The following is a 20,627-nucleotide window of genomic DNA, read 5'->3' as shown; positions in this document are numbered from 1 at the left end:
CTTTGGAGTGGTAACAGTAACTCTGCTTTGCGTCATGGATTACTTTCCTATAACAGCACACCCCCATTTATTCCTTCCATATTAGGGCACAGTGCGCTATTCTAAAAGCAGTTGTCCAGGGCTACAGTAACAAGTAGCTGACTGGACGCAAAATCTATTTTTGTACCATTTGCTTCACTGTTCCTCAGCCCCAGTTTCATTGTTAAGTAATTTTTTTTCTAGAAGTTACAATATAATAAATATTATTGAACTAGATTCTATATTTCAATCTTTTAGATCTATGTGGTTAATAATTTTCTTTTTTCGGTTTATAATTCTTTCCAAAAAACATCCCTTGGAAATGAAAAGGCTTTCGAATGACCTGCAAGGCACTAGCCAGGGATTTTGAGTCTCCTCTAGAGATGCACATTTTGCTCATTTTGACAGCTTGTATATTTCATCTTTGCACTGTATTTTTTCCCCCTCAGGTTTCTCAACCTTTCTGCTTGTCCCTGTACATTTTCATGTTCACTAGCTAGAGGTTTGACTTTAACCTTAAATGAGTGGTCTGACGGTTGTGTGTCATCTGTGAAGTGTTTGCAGACTGTACGTTCAATGCCACTGTGACTAATCAGCACATTTACAAATGAAGATTTAGTGTAGATTTCTGGAAGAATTGTGTACTCTTTTGTGTATTATCTCCTCTCTAGTTTCCTCCTAAATTTCCACTCTATAAATCCTGCTTTAGTAATCAGTTATTATTTATTATAGTAATATTTATTTTTTTGATGCCTTGATGCTGAAGTCTCTGAAGTCAAAGTGCCATAAATCAGTCAGCCGGCGCCTGTGGGCAAGCTCATGAAGACGACATTGAGTTCCTCTTTTCAAATGCGTCTTTCAGGGCAGAAATGGCTTTGCTCAGTTCCTTATCCATAATAGACTGAAGTCGGGGCATTTAAACAAGACTGGTGATGACAATAGTGATGCTGTCTTTCTTCTCTATATGAAATCTCAACACTTTGAGAGACAAAGATTGTCTGTAATGACAGGTTATTCTGCAATTATGCCCTTAATGACAAGGTGTTTTAGGCTTTACGTCCCTCCCAGTGGCCTGACCAGAACACACACACTCACACACACACTCACACACACACACACCCACACACACACTCACACACACAAACACGCACACACACACGCACAAACACGCTCATCCGCACTGCAAATGAGTGAATGGACAGGGCAAATGAGATCAGCACAGGCCCAGGCCAAGAGGGGCTGATGTCATTGGAGCTGATAACAGCTTTCAGATGTGCGTTTGCGCACTGCGGCCAACACAGCGACGACTTCTTCCATTACACATCGCACAGGCATCGGCCTGCCTGCCAAATAGTCTCCCAGTGATGTCACGCCGGAGCGTGTGGGCTTCGAAAGGGACAGCGTCAAACAGCGTCCACTTGTGCCAGGGTGTCATTCTCTGGGTGTGTTACACACACACACACACACACACACACACACACACACACAAACCACACACACACTTATGACAGACTTCTTTATGCACACTGCAATCACAAGGTAAAAAACAAACATTACAGGATTATACGACTCCAGATCAACACTTTCTGGCTTTTCTGTTGTTCTCGATTTAACGTGAGGTATCGTAAACACGCCGCTGTTTATACGTGACTCAGCTCTAGTATAAGCTCGACAGCTGACACGTCCTCAGCTATTAATTCTCTCCGATTAAACTCTACGTGTCCGTACGGGCTGCGTCCTGTCCCTCGTTAATTGGTCCTCATTTCGCCTGGGTGCTCGCGCTCTCCGTCCAGTTAAGGTTACCCTTGGAAACTGAAAAAATATTTGGGTAAACCCAATACGGCGCTCGGGCTTGCATTAAAGCTCCTCGCGCTCCGCTAAAGGCCAAACTCCCTCTTTAAAAAACGTGATGTAATTGCTGGAGACTTGATTTAATCAATGCTGTGAAAACAAACTGAGAGGATGATGGGTGTCACAGGCGCACAGGGCTCGCGTTACAAAGCGGTCCCGATTAAAGCGTGTTTATTTAGCCGACGCTTAAAAGCCCTTTGTCCTGTTAATGCCACTGGGACATGAACTTGTCTCGCTTAAGCCGTGTGTCAAAGAGTGTGATAAACTCTCAGGGAACTAGCCAATAATGTGCGATTAGTCACACACGAATCTGGACGTGGTAAAAGGTCGAATATGACAGTGGAGTGTGTTTTATGAGGCTTGATTTGGTGGAGCACGCTGTTGTGTTGATTTGTACTTTTGTTTTGTTAGGCCTAGAATGAAGGGAATACCAATTCTTTAATGATAAAGCCACAATTCCTGGTAATATATGATACTGCATTATTTGTCCTGGCAGAGAGAACGGCTTTTCACGATCCTGTGGGTGGACGCTTTATTATCCAGATCTCTGAATGTTTAGTGATGCAAATGTATCTTTTTGAGCTTAGAGTACCGAGTGTGTTAATCTAAAAGATTTGTTCAACCAGCTTTGTAGATGTGCTGCTGAAAAAACTTTTAGCACTAACTCAAACCTCCCGCGTCGACTGAACTCGAGCAGAGACCCACTACACATGCCTGTTTAACACAGTACATATTTCAGTACTAACAGGTGAGTCAATCTAAAAAAGAAACATGAGAAACAGCAACGGCACAGAAATGAACAATGCAGAAGTAAAAAAAAATGATAAAAAGAACTGAAGTGCCTAAACTGCCGACTGTATATCATAAATCATAAAATCAGAGTCAGAGTCAGAATCAGAGTCAGTATCAGAATCAGTGTCAGAATCAGAGTCAGAATCAGTATAAGAATCAGAGACAGTGTCAGAGTCAGAGTCAGTGTCAGAATCAGAGTCAGTGTCAGAATCAGGGTCAGTGTCAGAGTCAGTGTCAGAATCAGTGTCAGAATCAGGGTCAGAGTCAGAATCAGAGTCAGTGTCAGAATCAGAGATAGCATCAGGGCCAGAGTCAATGTCAGAATCAGTGTCAGAATCAGAGTCAGTATCAGAGTCAGAATCAGAGTCAGAGTCAGTGTCAGAATCAGAGTCAGTGTCAGAGTCAGTATCAGAATCAGAATCAGAGTCAGTGTCAGAATCAAAGTCAGTGTCAGAGTCAGTATCAGAGTCAGACTCAGAATCAGAGTCAGTGTCAGAATCAGGGTCAGAATCAGGGTCAGTGTCAGAATCAGTGTCAGAATCAGGGTCAGTGTCAGAATCAGAGACAATGTCAGAGTCAGTGTCAGAATCAGGGTCAGTGTCAGAATCAGTGTCAGAATCAGGGTCAGAATCAGAGTCAGTGTCAGAATCAGAGTCAGAGTCAGAATCAGTATAAGAATCAGAGACAGTGTTAGAGTCAGTGTCAGAATCAGAGTCAGTGTAAGAATCAGAGTCAGAGTCAGAATCAGTATAAGAATCAGAGACAGTGTCAGAGTCAGTGTCAGAATCAGTGTCAGAGTCAGAATCAGAGTCAGTGTCAGAATCAGAGTCAGAATCAGTGTCAGCATCAGGGCCAGAGTCAATGTCAGAATCAGTGTCAGAATCAGAGTCAGTATCAGAGTCAGTGTCAGAATCAGAGTCAGTATCAGAGTCAGAGTCAGTGTCAGAATCAGGGTCAGAATCAGAGTCAGACTCAGAATCAGAGTCAGTATCAGAATCAAAGTCAGTGTCAGAGTCAGTATCAGAGTCAGACTCAGAATCAGAGTCAGTGTCAGAATCAGGGTCAGAATCAGAGTCAGTATCAGAATCTGTATTAAAACCTTTTATTCACAAAGTGTACAAGGAACACAATTTACACAATATACAGTAAGTTACAGTAAACATACAATAATTTACAATAAACATCAGCAGTTATTTATTTATTTATTTATTTATTTATTTATTTATTTATACCAGTATGCATTTTTTGGAGTTGGATAGCAGCTTGTTAACAGCCAAACATCTAAGTAATAAAACAATGTTGACAAATGTATTAGCAGATTAATGTTTGAGTAAAACATTTGAATCCTTTTAGCACTGAACAGCTCAAATCACTCAAATACAGAATCGTTTTGCACATCACCAGTACGCCTGTTGTCAGTGATGGACAGCAGAAAGCACATCAGCAGCTGGCACGAGAAGTCACCTGACCTGTTAAAGGCGGGGCTTTTGGGCTTAACTGCCAGTGCGGATAATGAGTGGGAGGAGTGCAGGCGCGTTGTAGAGCCATTGTTACAGCCTGTCATGGTGGTAAATACACCACCCCACCCCTAATCTGGCTTTGTGTTGACGCCATGGGACGGGCTTGACAGTTATGATTTGCCATTTCTAAAGCCTGCGCTTGTTAAACAAAAGACGAATGACAAAGAGAAATGTTTATAAAATTCCCTTTCTCTTGATCCATGCAAATAAAAAGAATCCTACAGGTTTGTCAGGTTGAGGAGCAGTCATGAAGCTCACTCACTGAATTTACGCTCGAGTGCAAAAGTTTACATCCCCTTAGGACCAAACGACAGAAATGTAATTCATTTAACACCGGGACATGTTGTTTTAGGTTGCACAGACATTCCTTTGTTAGTATTATTCGGGGAAAATTATACTGGCTCAGATGTTTGCATCTTCCTTTTGGAAGGTTTTCTAAGAACTTGTTGTGTAAAACTTCGACTTCCTGTTTTTGGTTCTTAAATTATTGTTCTGTTGTTTTTTTGCTTTTTGTTTTGAATTGTTGTCTAGTTCCAGATAAAGTCACATGTCATTTTAACTTTGTAGAATTTTTGAAAGTTGTATATAAATTGTTAAAAAGAAAAATAGATAGTTGAAAGTTTCCATTTTTTTCCTCACAGAAAATTGATACTAAAGAAAAATAACTAAGATCAACCTTTCTTTCATTAAATACCATTTTTTAAATGTAAAAAAAGAAAGAAAGAAATAAAAATCTGTTCATGCCGATTACTACTACTTCTTCTTTTTTAAATACATATAAAAAGAAACAATTTAAGCAAGAATGCTATCCTGTACTGGTTTATGCTGATTAGTTCTTTTTTCTTTTTTTTTTTTTTTACTATATAAAAAATGAAACTACTTAGACAAGCATACTGCGCTAAACGGGTTTATGCGGATTAGTTCTGACCATTCATGTTTTTTTTTTCAATACACGCAAAAATGCAACACCTTACACCAGCATGTTTTCCTAAACCGATTTACGAGGATTAGTTCTGATCAACCAACATGACAAAACCAAAACCTTACTGGTAAAGCTGGTCTTGCTGGTGTAAGCTGGTTTTGAACTACCCAGTAACTGCATGGAAACAATGCTAAATGATGAAGATAATACCAATTATATGGTTGTGGAGTGGAAGCGTGGAAGCACCCAGTTTCTTGGAGTTTATGGAGTTTACAGTGCTGCTAGAAAGTTTGTGAACCCTTTACAATTTTCTGTATTTCTACATGAATTTGATCTGAAATGTGATCAGAAACTTTAGTCCTAAAACTAGATAAAGAAAATCCAATTAAACAAATGCCACAAAAACATTATAGTGTTTACATTTATTTATTGAGCAAAATGTAGATATTGTGGAGGAAATTTCCCATGCTAACCCGCTGTTCTGAGTACTGTTATGCTAATTCTGATATCAGTAATCAAGCACAGTTATAGATTTTGCCAACACTTTAGTTAGACACTATTTTCTATGATAATGTTATAAATATGTAACACGTTGCTCTATATTTATATCTGTGTGTGTGTGCGTTTGTGCGGGTGTGTGTGTGTGTGGGTTGTGTCTTGTATGCTGTTGCATGTACATAGCGCTAATTAGCCAAATGAAATTTTTTTTGAAAGAGAAAGAAAGAGAAGTCTGATGTCTATCTAGCGCTTGTTTGGAGACACATATTTATTGTCTTTATAGCGAAACAGGGCATTGTGGGTGACCTTGATTTATCCTTGCCTTTCCTTTCAGGTTGTTTTTGATAGGCTAATGTGTTTTAGCACGACCAATCGGATCAGATTATAGATTAGAGCAGCTTAGCTGTTGCCTCGACAGGCCGACGTCCTCATTGTCCTGTCATTCATTCGCTCTGCTTCTCTTTTCACAGCCGAGCCGATCCATTTCCTGTAATCCTTATACAAACGTCATCTGATGCAACCCAGCAAAATCCGGCAGTGTTTCGTGTGCAATCTGGGTTCCTTGTTAGATCATCTCGCGGGCTGTTTATAACATTTTTTTGTTGTTGTTGTTGTTTTTTGAGAAAGCAAGCTAACTAGCGAGAAATAGTCTTCTTGCTCATAAATCTGAAAAACAATGAGTAGTTAGTCCTGGTGCATTTGTCAGTCTAGCGTTTTGTAGATAAGTCATTTAGCATTAGTATTGTGATGAATGATGTGTTAGACACGCTAAAACTTTTTTTGGTTCTGGTAATTTGCACCACACCCAATTAGAGAGTTGTATTTAAAAGTGTGAAAACCACAGTCATTTTATCGTCCTTGGTTAGGGTTATGTTCTCACTGACAGAGATGTGCGACTTACACACATGGTTTAGGAACACAATGTACACCTCCAGGGGTTAACACAAACTCCGGTTTGATTCCTATCATCATCAAATAAATCTCTCGCCGTAATGCCGCTGACCTGAAACATCGGGGAGGTATTTGTCTTTGTAACCCAAGTCCACAGGAGAGGATGGAAGGGCTGATTATTTGACCCCCAGGCAGAATAATCACTTTTCCTATTAATGAAGAGGCTTAAGGAAAGAAAGCAAAGTGTGGAACATGAGCTGCGGCAAATTCGCGCCACTAATGGGAAACACACTCGGATAATCAGAACCATGAAGGACGGGGTCAACGACTTGCGGGTGACCTTTACTCACGTTCAGATCTGTAATCTGTATTCCCAGCTTCTCCTAATTTAACATGCTCCATGCTGAGATGTCTGAAAAAAACGTTGATCGCCGGAAACTATACTTCACCTATTATGAACATTTATACATTATTACATTAAATATGGAATAAAACACAACAGGGTGTGCTGTTATAGGAAAATAATAAAGTCGTTTATCTTCCTATAACAGTTTGTCCTACAGTAATTTTCCAAAAAAGACATTTTTTTAATTGATTAATGAATGACATGCCATACTTTTTATCCATTTATATTTACCTTTAATGTTAGGGAACGTCTGTGAAACAAGGTAGTTCTTGTAGTTCTAGGGAAAACCTAATGACTGTTACAAAAACGCTGACACTGGAGACTCCTTCCGAAAATAAATGTTAAATAAACTTGTCCTTTCAGTAAGTTAAAATATCGTAAATACTGTTGGTGTGACTAACTGTGTGTTTGAATATAAACTGAAATATAAATGAAAATTCCTGTTTTAAAGCTTTATTTCATGTAGTGAAACACGCCATGTTTGAGTTTGGTCGGAGAAATCGGGAAGCTGTCAGAAAGCTTCCAAAATTCCAACTTGGAATTCCCAATTGGAGGTCGACTCGGCCACTTTTTCCCCAATTGAAAACTGGTAATTACGGTAATTCCCAATATACAGAATTTGGGAAACTTCTAGAATATTTTGTTGAACTGATTTGTTAAAATGGTCGCTCTTATCCTTCAGGAGTTTATAAAAACAATGCAGACATCTCCAGTTTCTCACTTCTATAAAGCAAGCAGCCTGTTTTAAATATTGTCCAGCATATTTGATTACATGCGCTGATGCACATTGCATATTGTATATTATCTTTTGGATTTTGGTGTCACGGTATGTGATCACACCCAGACACTGAAGACATCTTCAGATTAATATCTCGTGCTGCCTGCCTAACCTGAGAGTCGACGACTTCTTCTTTTTCTTTTTTTAGTTCTCTGGTTTTTGCCTATGACTTCAAATGTCACTGTTATTTCAACCGTCGGGTGACGAGGGTAGAAGCTTTGGCGGTGGAAGTTCAGAATAAGACACCACAGGCTTTCAGAATTGACACACTGAATAACTGTTTTTATACCACAGTGCTGTTGAATTCTTGAATGTGATTGGTTCAAAGGTGTTGATCAAATTTTTATAACAGCAGCTCTGACGGTAATGCTGGCTGTAAATCACAGGCTTACATTAATGTGCTTGTTCTAATACATTATCATATACATAGTGACCTGTATGGCAGAGACGCTTATTTAATATTTATGGAAGGAGTCTCCAGTGTCAGCGCTTTGGAACCAAGACATGCTTTACGGTTTTTTTGGTAACATGAAAATCTGAGACATTTATCTTATTATATTTAAAAAGAAAATATAAAGAAAAACTGGTAACGGAATGACTGTTTATAACTGTGCTAATAACGTAAGCGCTAACAGGAACTAACTTGTTTGGTGGACATTCAATGTAGCTATAAATGGATAAAAAGTATGACGTTATTATTTGATTAATAATATTGTAATAATTGGTCAAATGTTTTAGTGTTGTATAAGAGGAATAAAACGCTTCAGGACGTGTGTTATACAAACACAACACTCTGTCGTTGATTATTTTCCTATAACCGCACACGTGTCATGTTTTATTCCTTATTTCTTACGTACAATAAGAAGCAATCTATTAGAAGCATAATTATAGCGTAGTCATGTATTCTCTGGGGCACTCAGTGCTGTTGTTAAGGAACTTACACATAACACAAAGAGATGATGATAAGCTCTGTAAATAAAAGAAAAAAAAAGGGAGCAAGGCCCGAGCCTTGTGGAACACCCCTGTAATCTCAGAGCAGTCGGTTTTATGCTCAGGCTAAAATGACTCTACAGTGTCAAATTTTATTTGGTACTTTCACACACATATCTAGCACTCACTGTCCAATACATCGGCAAGTGTATCACGCGTATTAAAAGAGCGTGACACGGGCGGGGAAATGCCTGGGGATGTTACGATTTTCTGAGACCATTATTTCATTCTTTCTTTAGTTACAGTAATGCATCATAGAGGAGATTCCTTCTTTTTTTTTTTTTTTAGCACTCCTACTTCTGATGCTTTTTTGATTTGTAGTTCATTTGAATGTCTGAATGCGTTCATTTCCTCTCTCCTCATGGCCATGCTTCATTAGATCCTCCAGCCTGTAGAACACACACACACACACACACACACACAAAAACCACAGAGCATGTCAAGGCAACAATAGTTGCCAAGGCGATGTAGGAAATGTTCACCTGAAATAGCTGCATGCACCAAGCACTTGTGCTCGAGCGCGCCTCATTCCACTCATCTTTTATTGAAGCACTCGTGTTCAGGCCGGCGTCCTTAGTGCACACACACACACACACACACACACACACACACACAGGGAACGGGTGTGCGCCTCTTCCCACTCCTGTGTTGCAATGTTGTTACACACCCAAACCCTCCCAAGACAAATACTTCAGTGACGAAAATCCCTCCTTTACCTGCCCTACTCTCTCTTACACTAAACACTCTCTCTCTCATTTCTCTTCATCTATCCTTAACACAGGATGATTTTGACATAATTCATTTCGACACACTCATCAGGCGCTAGTATTGATACTTTCTGGAATGCACCTACTTCCTGCTTTCCAACCACAAATAGGACAGAGTACATCATGTGCCCAATTCCAAAGGTGTGTCCTTTTCCTTTCCTTACCCATGGGCAAGGCGGGTGAAACTGCCACCTCCTAAAGATAATCATTAAAAAAACTGTAATAAATAAGATGTAAATAAGAAAACTATCAGGAAGGTAATATTCTCGGTTACGTTCGTTACAGAAAACAAACGTTACGCAAGGACAGTTTTTTGTTTTTTGTTTTTTTTTAAATACAAGACGTTTCTCTAAGCTTCTATGTTGTCCATGACTGAAAGTTCATCGAATGGAGATTGGACGTTGTTCTGCGAGGATCATGAAGGAAAAGAAAGTCAGAAGACACGTCCATGGAGAATAGATTTATCTCATTGACCCAGTAATTCCTCTTCCTGTGTGTGTGTGTGGGTGGTAAAGGTGGGTGGAAGTGGAGAGTTAGTCATTCTCAAATGAACGCATGGCTTGGGGGAAGACAAGGGCCTTTAGATGGACGTGCATGCGTGCACACACACACACACACACACACACACACACACACACACACACACACACAGTAAAATATCGTCTAATGAGCCATCCCCTGTATCATTCCTCCCACAAAAAAAATCTAATTTAACGCTTATGAATGTTCCAGAATTAAAACTAGGATCAAACAATTTTGAATAAGTAAAGAATGAAACACTTGAGGGTTTGCTGTTTAAGGAAAATAATCAATTACCGTATGGTGTGATGTGGCCTAACAGGAAGAAGAGTTACTGATACCACCCCAAAGTTGATACTTTTCCTAAAACAGTACATAAATGTATTATTCCTCTCACACCAGAGCAATTTGCCAAGCATTACAGTTTATTCTTTATTACAAAATGACATGTCTTACTTTTTACCCTTTTATAGTTACCTTTAAATGTTATGGACTGTCTGTTATCATTTAGTTATATCAACTATAAACAGTCATTCAGTCATGTTTTAGTTAATAAGACAAAAAAATGTAGCTTGATGCAGAGAAAGCACAAACTGGAGCATGATTCAGGTTACAGCTTTACCTCTGACTGTTACAAAGCACTGACACTGGAGACTCCTTCCTTCTGAAATAAACTCTTACAGAAAGCATTTTAAATTCGTTCACGTGGAGTCTCCACCATACAAGTCCATGCGAACGAGCTGTTACTATAGAAGTGATAACACTGGAACAAGCGCGTTAATAAAAACCTGCGATTTGTGAAAATTAATCAACACCTTCTGACCAATCAGAATGGAGAATTCAACAGCGCAGTGATGTCATGATATTTAAACTGCCAGTCAAAGGTTCAACACTTTGAGTGTTCTAGTTCTGTTAGAGTTTTATTATTTTTGTGGACACAGACAAAACAAGAAGGTACAGAATGACATTTAAGGTGTTACTACACATACTTCATTTTTTAAAATGATTCATCTGCTTTCAGATCCTAATAAGACTGTAACTGATGCTTGGAGAGTAAACATGTTAAACCTGTTGAATAACATTATTATTATTATTATTATTATTATTATTATTTAAAATGTCTTATCATACTATATAATTATAAATTAAATGTATTTAAAAATGCTCAAACATTGTCTTTAAAAATTGTCAAATAAACAAATAAAACATAAATAATAAAAATAAAGCAAAGTTGTGCGTGTTTTCTGGGTGGAAGGGATTGCATACTCTCTCCACTGTCAGTCAGTGACACTAGCCAATCGTGGGCGTCTGAGATTTCATGTATGCGGAAGAGGGTGGATTGCACCTTTTTTCCGAGTGATGCAGCACGAACAGCAGTTCAAAAAGATGCCGTATTTGGTTTCACCTGTCTCCAAGGAAGTATGTGTCAGCTTTCACCCTCCCCATTTGGCAGCTGTCGTGTAATGGGAAGAGCTAGCTGATGGGTAGGCATCGGCTACCAAGGAGAAAGGAGAAAAATGAATAAATACATAAATATATTATATTAATAAATAAATCAAAAACCAACACATATAAAGAGTGCAAGATTTTTTCAAGTCTTGCAAGTGTAACATTAACCAAAAGACAATCACGTGAAGTAAGAAGTCGTGTGCGGAAATCTGGTCATCGCCACTAACCCTGAAGTTTTCGTTATGAGCTACTCGTGTATTTTTGTTTCTTTTCCTTGTTTCAAGAAAATTCTCAGAGTGAGTATGTGTGAGCCCCGTTTCACACAGACGTCCCTGCTATATATAAAAAAAAAAAAATCACAACGCGAGATGGGTAGAAATGTACTATTTAAAGCCTGAGTTTCTATTTGCCATCACAAAAGCCCGTCTCGCGAAGCAAACACACCCACACGAGAAAGAGAGAGAGAGAGATAGAGCAGCCAGAGCAGTCAGTAGGTCAGCAGGAAGTCAAAACAAAACAGCATGTTTCCTAACAATGGGGCATTTTAATAAGTTGTCATTCTGCGCTCTACAATCCTCAGCTGTGACTTTTACTTTCACAATGACCCAGGCGCCTATTCCATGTACTTTACTGGAAGCCTTGGGCTTATGGGAAAGGCTTTGCACACAGAGGGCGGGTGGTAGTGTTGAGTATGACTGTGCTCCCTGACGCTGTCTGGTCTATAACACTGAGTATGTGCATCTAACACTTCTCACAAGGCGGTTTTGTCGAGTTTGTGAACGGGGAAACCTCCATGACAAAAGGCTTGTAGATTGCAGTGTATTCACTGGTGATGGTGTAAAAAAATTTTTGATTGTGCAGCCGGGGCATCTCCCTCCGTCTGAACTTACTTCCTCCTTGGGTTTCTGAAACAATCACCAAACCCAGAGAACCATGCACACACACGCAATAGCTATCAGTTACACCTATGATTTATGGGCAGGCCCGTGGTGCCTACTGCCTAGGCTCGGGAGTGCCCCTTGGCAAACACACACACACACACACACACACACATACACACACACAACCTGTGAAATATAAACGGCTGTAACGCATAACCAAATATTCTACCACAGCACCGCTGAATACTCGAATCTGATTGGTGATTAATTTTTCTATAACAGCAGCTCTAGCAGTAGTCACAGGTTTATAGTAATGCGCTTGTTATTACCATAGAAACATTGTTGTTTCTATAGCAACAAATCATTCACAAGGACTTGTATGGTGGATGCTCCACATGATCTAAACCTAATAATAAACAGATTTTAAAAAATGTTGATGTTTAACAAAGAAAAGCGTATAATGGTTGATACGATTAGGAAACGTTTATGTAACATTTATGGAAGGAGTCTCCAGTGTCGGCGATTTGTAACTCTTTTGAACGTTTTCCACCTTGGGAAAGTCTTCAAGATGGAGGATGTTGTGATGTGTGATTCCTTACAAAACTCATTCTAATGTGATATTCAGTGTTGCTTTAAGAACCAGTCCCTCGTTCCTCTTTTCATTTTGCTTTTCTCTTTTGTGCGCATGATGACATTTTTGCAAACAGAGACCCTCTACATATTAGAAAACGTCTATAATTAGCCGTGAGAGTTCCCATGGGTGTGGAAGCTGTTGAATAAAAACGCAGCATTTTACAAAATTGGGGAAATATTAACTTCTGATGAGGCGAAAATGCCTACGTTTTACACATCACATTTCAACAAATGTATTTCAGACGCTTTATTCTGCATATCAATGGACTACTAAACCCTCCTAGACACGGGACAGCTTCCCTGGTTGTCCTCCCAGGCGGTTTATCGGTAACTAATCATTTCCTGTAATTTTTGCGTGAATAAACTCGTTTCTAGACTCGTACAGACAGAAAAGAAACATTTAGGTTTCTATACTGAGATACTAAGGAAGAATGTACGTCTTACATAATCTATTGTTTGCTAGAATGCAGCAACTGCATTGTTCCGTAGGTTCAACCTGCCATAATTACACACTCATTGTGATTTTTTTTTACTTGACATTATCATCAGTCATCTGCACACACACCTTTCTTTTCTGACCAAGAGTAAAGTGTTGTCTTGTAAAACACTTGCCAGATCTCTGTGCATTGTGTCATTTAATACGGTTTAATTCCACAAAAGCAAGTGTGACTTTCTGAAGAATTAAAAAAAAAAAAAAAATCATATTGCGGACATTCAGTTGAAACAGAGACATCAAGAAGAGAGGATGAAAAGTGAAACTGCAAATTGACAGCAATTCCTCAGAGCAAAGCTGTAAATATGTGCACCAACCCACTGGCAGGAATCCTGACTATTTATAACTTCCAAGGAAGATGTATTTCATCATACAAGCTGTAATAACTATCATTTTACATTAGAAACAATGAACAAAGCTCAAGTAACAAGTGTACAGTTGAGTGCAAAAGTTAGCATCCCCCAATTGGTTTTGAAATGGAGAAAAAAGGAAACTGTACTGTATTTTATCACTTTTGTACTGGCTTTAAAAAAAAAAAATCCGACAATCAAACGTAGGTGCATGCTGTGACAAGAAAACAATCCAAAACATAAGGCATAAGAACATCTGAAAAGAAATACATAAAAACAGTTACTTTTTCCCCACCATTTTTGAACATTTATATTACCCATACCAATTAAGGAACATCTATGAAACTTTACACACCAAACGTCTTGGTTTAAAAAAAAAATAAATAAAAAATCATGTTTTGTCTGAAGGGTGTGCAAACTTTTGCACCCAACTGCATAAGCTCCAGTTGAAATCAGACCTGAGACGAGCAAAGCGTGTTCAGAAATCTACATCTTTATTGATTAAAAAACATGAAAACAAGGAACAATATTCAGAACCGAATAAAAAAATTAAACAACAAAGCAACAACCATGAATCGAAAGCAAGGCAAGTCGCCCCTTAGTCACGTCGTCTTGTGATTGCACGGAGACTACAATTCCCATCAGGCCATGAGGGGAGAGAGGAAAAGCGGAAAGAGCAGGGGCTTATGGGTAAAAGCTCCCCTCAAAACAATCAACCAAAAAAACCTTTATTTCATTAGCACTATTTTTTATCAGTCATCATCACTGCACAAGTGTGATTTTTTTTATTGTTATGAATTTAAAATGAACTTTTCATTCTTTTTTTGTTAGAGTAAGCTAATACTGTCTTACGAAAGTGTTGACATCTTTGGCTAGAGGGTGAGGCAGACAGAGAGAGCTCGTCACATGCGTGAAATAATAGCGAACATCATCGTTACTGACACACACCCTTACATCAGGACAAATATCTAAGACGTCTGATATCTCGACCTCTTGAATGATCACAGCTTTAGCAAACAAGTTTAGTGTGAAAATAAATGAAGTAACTCTCGTATTCTTACGATTTCATCCAGGCTGGTGGATACAAAGCCATAAATATCAGATCAGGTACAAGAAAATGCCACGAGTGGTACATTTCATATCGACAATTATATCTGTAAAGTCCTAAAAGGCCTCAAGTGCACATCATGGTTTGTAAAGTTGCCTCCTCAGACAAAAAACAAAGTCCTTCTTTAGCGTAAACCTTCAGGATTTCGTGCTAGTAAACGTGACAGGCTTTTTTCTGGAGTCTTCTTGAAATCTCACTTCACAAGAGGCAGAAATGCTCAAAGCGCAAAAACATTTAATACCAGCTCAATAAATAAAGTATTTCTGGAATGAGGAAAGATCTACGAACCAAAGTACAGTATGCACATTTTACTGTTCTGTTCTCACTCTTCATTAAAACATTTTCTTTGTACAAAAATAGAAGTTTGTGCCATCCAAAAAAAAAAACAAACAAAAAACAAAACAAAAAACAAAAAAAACAAACGTTTTCAAGTTTCAAAAATAAATATTTCCCTTTTGACGCTCGGAAAAGGTTAATCGACAGTTCGGATCAAACCCTTATTCGGACTGATAAGAATATAGACACATATATATATATAAATAAAGATTTCATGTGTTTGTTTAGTAGGAAAGGCAGTTGGACAGAACTTCAGTGCACCAACAATGTGATAAAGAGTTCTCACTTTGCGTGAGCGTCAATCACCTGGAAAAAAAGAAAAGCAAGCTGTGGTGCGTAGGCAGGTGCCGATACTTATGAAATGTACACAATATTATTGCGTATGATGCTTTAAAATATCGTCATGCACTCAATTCTAGAGGCAGCATGAAGACAGCTGTATCTTAAAGTGTTCTTTTGTATCTGCAGAGATTTTTATCAAAATATTTTGGAAAAACTTGCCAATTTTCAGATTTAAAAACAGGTGCCAATACTTATGCACAGTATTATAGCAGATGCTTGAAAATACCCTCCTGCATTTAATTCAGGAGCTAGCATGACAAGAGCTGTCTTTAAAAGAGTTTTTTCCAAAGAATTTTTCAACAATTTTTGAAAGTTTTTCCACTTACGCAATTATACAGGTATCGGTACATGCCTGGTCTTAACAAAACACAATTTCAACAAGAAAAAAATTTCCTTTCCCACTGTATTATCATTATTTATAAACAATATCCTTTATAAAGCTGATATAAAGTAAACTATTTCTGGACTGATTTTCGATATCGTACCAACAATCCAAACGTTTTATTTATTTTTTCCCCCCAACAAAAACAGAGGCAAAATATTACGCTGTACACAGAGGATAAATATTAGACAATGTTTACTGTTTCGATTTTATGTGCAACTATGTAGTCCCCAAAAACGAAAAACAAAACAAAAACAAAAGTTCCAACACGACACTGGTATTCGAACCTGTACAGTCCTCTTACACAAACAACATAAATATCATAGATAAAGTTTTTGCATAAATAAATTGTTTCAGAAATTTTACAAAAAAAAAAAAACAAAAAAAAAAAACAAATGCAAATTATTATTGATCGAAAGCCCTTTTCTGGCTCAAAGCCCTCATATGGAAACACGTCCCTTTTCTCAAAGCCTCAGCGGTTTAAATTAAAAGAGCAGCCACAAGGCGTTAAAACACAACCCACTGAATACAGTGCAAAAGGTCTCGGAATGTTCAGGAATTTTATCGGTTGCTCAAAATGGATGCCGTTAGAAGTGCTGCACGGGACCAAACGTGTGTTCTTGTTCATCATGTAATAAACACAGTCAATGAAATAATACTTATAAAAAAGTTGCTCAGAGATTGTAAAAAAAAAAAGAAAAGCAAACTTTTCCTGTATCCTGTATTCACAAATTGCACGATATCAAACAAACCGACGAATGTACAAATAGGCTTCAATGTATATCACTTAGACTGGACTGCAACAAGTAAGTCTCCACTTAACTACAACACTTTTGACATATTTAATATTAATATGAATGGTGTATTTCATTTATGTGCAGACACCTTCAATCAGGAACAGAGGAACGGCACAACAGAAATTTCGCTCATGTAGCCGGGTCACTGTAGGTTTGTTTGTCTTAATATAGAAAAGTTCAGATTTGCAGAATAGTGCATGTTGTTGAAAAAAAAAAGTTACCCTGCAACTGTAAGAGATACTGTACTCCCATCCCAGTGAAGTGTAAAATCGCTTTTTTTTTTTTTTATCACAAGCTGCTCATCCTCAGGGGAGATTAATTTTTTTTTTAATTCGAAGGAATCCCATCTGTGAGTCACGTTCGTGTCCTAAGGTCGATCCGCGCTACGTTTGTTGTTTCCGTTTGAGTCGTCGTCCCACACGTTGGGTTTGGTTAGTATTGCTGTGAGCCAGGCTCTCGCTCCTTATTAACCCGATGGAGTTCGAGTACAAAGTGCAGTCAAATGAGAAACGGCTTGTAAGTGCGAAGAGGCATCTTCCCTTTTCAATCGCAGTCTGTATGCGAGGAGAGAATGATTTCTTGTGGCCAGAGATCACAGCTAAGAGATCACTCTGACAAGTTGCTGTTTTTTTTTTTTTTTTCTGCACTCTCTCTGAGAGGTGTCTGCGAGTTTCCGTGTCAGTCGGGACGAGGTTTCCGTTCTCTTTCTGCCATTCTCCGGTATTCGCTGTTCATCTTTCACAGCGACATGAAGTAGCAGAAGGGAAATTGAGAGTTCAGAGCGAAGGAAATAAAAAGCACCTTCAGCAGCTGGCGCTCTCGCTGCTCTTGGCCATGCTGGCTGATCCGACTGCGATCTGACAGCCGTTGGTCACGTGGTTCATGACTTTCTGTTTGAGCTGCGCGACCTGCTCGCGCAAGATGCTGGCGGTGGATGCCAGGTCAGAGTTCTGCGTCTTCAGCACCTTCACCTTCTCCTCCAGGCGTGAAATGCGCTCCAGCTTCCTCTTGCGGCACTTGGAGGCCGCGATGCGATTCCGCAGCTTCTTCCGCTCAGCCTTGATTCTCTCCTGGGTCTCGAGGTCGATAGGAGAGAGGGAAGGCGGAGAACCGGTCGGATCTCCTCCAGGGGGGTGAGGAACCTCTGGAACGGTCTGAGGGGCATCAAGACCTCGACCATGAGGGTGATGACCTTGCCCCTGGCTGGAGTGGGCAGTAGCATGAGCCGAGGTGTAGGGGATCTGTCCTCCAGGGTATGATGTAGGGAGCTGGTTGGGATTATAACTGCTCAAGTTGGTGTAGATCGGCATCTCTGTGCTCGACATGAGGTTCCTTTGATACGGACCCTGAATGGAGGATGATGGAGATATGGGAGCCCCGACCAACTGGTTCTGTTTGTGCAGATCTGCCAGAGCTTTGACGAAACCGTCTGCGAAGCCTTCCTGCTCGTTTGTGGCCTGGTTCCTGTATATGAAAGCGTTAGTGGAAGAGTTAGGCGCCGGGCTTGTCGTGACCAGTCCCTGGTTAGACTGGATGATCAAGTGCTCCAGCTCAGGATTGGAGAGTTTCAAGAGGTTCATGTCGGACGGCGACATCAGAGAGGTGTTCGGGTTGCTGTTCATGCCCAGGCTCGGGTTGACGCTGCTCCCAGCCTGGCTCTGCAACAGCTTCAGGCCTGGCGTGCCTCCCACTGCTCCGGGGAAATTGTGCACGGCCATGTTCTTCTTACTCATCATCTTGTGGCTTTGATAGCGATCGTAGTCTGGAAGTTGCCCAAAGTTTGGAACGCTCGGCGTATCATCGTGGTAGAAGGGTGTTTCCATCTTACCTGTCATTGACGCAGGAGTGGGAAATCTTCATAATCTGATTAGGGGTATCAGAGCTGGAAGGTTTTCACATTTAACATAGTCCACACTGGAAAGTGGCCCTTGCGTGGGGGAAGTCTCTGTAGGACAACCTGTAAGAGAGACATGCCTGTGAATATGACAGATAGACGTTGAGTAACTTCTCAAATCATTTCTGACCCTCAGCAGAGAGATAGATTTGAGCCAAAAGATTAGAACACAGCACTCAGCCAACTAGGACACACCGATCTCCAGTTTAAACACTGCTACATGATTACATGTTGTTTGGAATCCCTGTGTTTCAACACACATCTACTGCTTTCATTTAATTCCGGCTGATTTTTTTTTCTTTTTTTCCCCCAGAATAAGGCTCATTCCTATACGCATACTGACTCGTGTAGGCTGTAAAATCATTACGCTTTATCTTAATAAGCAAGCACTCCGAGTCAGGCGATGAATAATGATTACAGTAACTCGCGCGCGTCTCTTACTGTCTGTGTAGGTGACAGAAAAACCCGAAAGAACGAGTCACAGAAATCACCTTCCCATAAAACGCATCCCAGTGACTCAAAAGTGAGTGTGTACGTGATTGTGTGTGTGTGTGTGTGTGTGTGTGTGTGTTGCGCGCGCGCGCGTGTTCGCGATTAGTCAGTAATCAGACATGAAATACCGTGCAGGCGGCGATCCGTCACTCGCGCGAGCGTCAGCGCAGTTCACTCCACTCCGAGCGCGAGATCCACCGGCTCCGCGTGCAACAGCGCCACGGCCATGTAATCCAAAATGCGCCACGCAATGATGACAGCACGACAATCTCTAATTTAATGCTGCCTCGATAAGTTTATGATGGTTTAAGAAAATATCTCTAAATATCTCTATAATCTCGCGTCGTCACACCGTCGTTTGGTCCGAGCGCGTGCACCTCTCACTCCGTCTCCGCGCGACTGCGGGACTTTTCTGCTCGGCTGCTCAGTAAAACTACACGCCCTTCTCCGCTTCGCTCCACTTCCTGATGGCTGTCCCGCGCGCTCCTAACTCCGCCCCTTGATATAAAATCCTTTTTTGATTGGTTCTCGGTGGTGGTGTAAGGGGGGAAGGCTTACCCGTTACTATGGTTACCAGATGGGCGTTCGGCTCCCTGTAGTGACTCGATTCTTTCGAGCAAAGCCGTTTAAACGAATCGACTCATTCTAATTTCATTTGATTCCTGAATGTTGTGTATTGTGCTACAGTTTCGAGCCAGTATTAGCAGTTTGGCTAATAAATAACATCGGTATTAGCGGTTTATGCTAATAAATAACATCCATATTAGCTGTTTATGCTAACAGTTTGTCTACATAACTTATTTTATGGCTAATAAACGGCTAATAAATAACACCCGTCGTTTGACGCTTATAATGCTATCATTATAGCATGAATGTTATTAGCATTGCTACTAACATGTATAAACCAAGTACTTGACAAAGACACAACGGAACTTAAAAAGTTATTAAACTCCAAACAACTCCAAAACAAGCAAAACCCTTTGTTTCCTCAGACCTGTATAATAGGTTCATAAAGAGTCGTTCATTTTCGATTCATTTTGTGAGTCGATTCAATTTGAACGACTCATTGTTATTCTAAAGCTTCCAATTGAACCGATTCATTTGCGAATCACCGTGGCTGTCTTGTGTTAGAACTATATTACTCATATGGATTTTTAATCTGATCTAAATAAGACACAGTTAAACTAGAAATATTTGAACGTTGGCAAAAAAAACCCAAACCAATTAAAAACAACCAAAAAAACTTGGTTTCCTCCGACCTTTATAATACGTTCCTAAAGAGTCGTTCAAATTGGAATCGTTTGTGAGTCGGTTCTATTCGAACAAATCTTACTGTACCTTATTATAAAGGCTGAACCGATTCATTTGTGAATCACAGTGGCTATCCCTTCTTATAGGTTTATTCCTATCAAATCTCTCATAAAGATTTTAATCTAATCTAACTACACAGTAATCTTTCCAGTTTTATTACTGCAGAACAAATGTGAAATCAAATCAAAATGGCTTCAAATCAAAAGC

General features: G+C 39.7%; 2 protein-coding genes across 2 annotated transcripts; both read right to left on the bottom strand.

Moving 5' to 3' along the window:
• Nucleotides 1–2,197: 2,197 nt before the first annotated feature.
• On the bottom strand, nt 2,198–4,225 carry LOC128317615 (clumping factor A-like). Its single transcript, XM_053230645.1, has 2 exons — nt 4,069–4,225; nt 2,198–3,280 (listed from the first exon to the last, which is right to left on the bottom strand). Exons 1-2 carry the CDS (start codon nt 4,223–4,225, stop codon nt 2,712–2,714), a joined length of 726 nt encoding a protein of 241 aa, XP_053086620.1. The 3' UTR covers nt 2,198–2,711.
• Nucleotides 4,226–13,537: 9,312 nt separating this feature from the next.
• Nucleotides 13,538–19,569, bottom strand: june (JunE proto-oncogene, AP-1 transcription factor subunit). Its single transcript, XM_026921972.3, has 2 exons — nt 19,238–19,569; nt 13,538–18,680 (listed from the first exon to the last, which is right to left on the bottom strand). Exon 2 carries the CDS (start codon nt 18,556–18,558, stop codon nt 17,527–17,529), a length of 1,032 nt encoding a protein of 343 aa, XP_026777773.2. The 5' UTR covers nt 18,559–18,680; nt 19,238–19,569; the 3' UTR covers nt 13,538–17,526.
• Between the last annotated feature and the right edge of the window lie 1,058 nt (nt 19,570–20,627).

Source organism: Pangasianodon hypophthalmus, chromosome 27 (genome assembly GCF_027358585.1).
Source record: "Pangasianodon hypophthalmus isolate fPanHyp1 chromosome 27, fPanHyp1.pri, whole genome shotgun sequence".
NCBI classification, from domain to species: domain Eukaryota; kingdom Metazoa; phylum Chordata; class Actinopteri; order Siluriformes; family Pangasiidae; genus Pangasianodon; species Pangasianodon hypophthalmus.
The sequence above is the reverse complement of the archived record's forward strand: the minus strand, read 5'-3'. Positions and strand labels throughout refer to the sequence as shown.

Bases quoted from the DNA above. Each gene is read 5' to 3' on its own strand.
- LOC128317615 (XM_053230645.1), bottom strand. From the start codon at position 4,225: ATGACAGGCTGTAACAATGGCTCTACAACGCGCCTGCACTCCTCCCAC. The intron at 3,281-4,068 runs GTACTGGTGATG...ATTCTGACCCTG, and splicing joins GTCCATCACTGACAACAGGC to ATTCTGACACTGATTCTGAC.
- june (XM_026921972.3), bottom strand. From the start codon at position 18,558: ATGACAGGTAAGATGGAAACACCCTTCTACCACGATGATACGCCGAGC.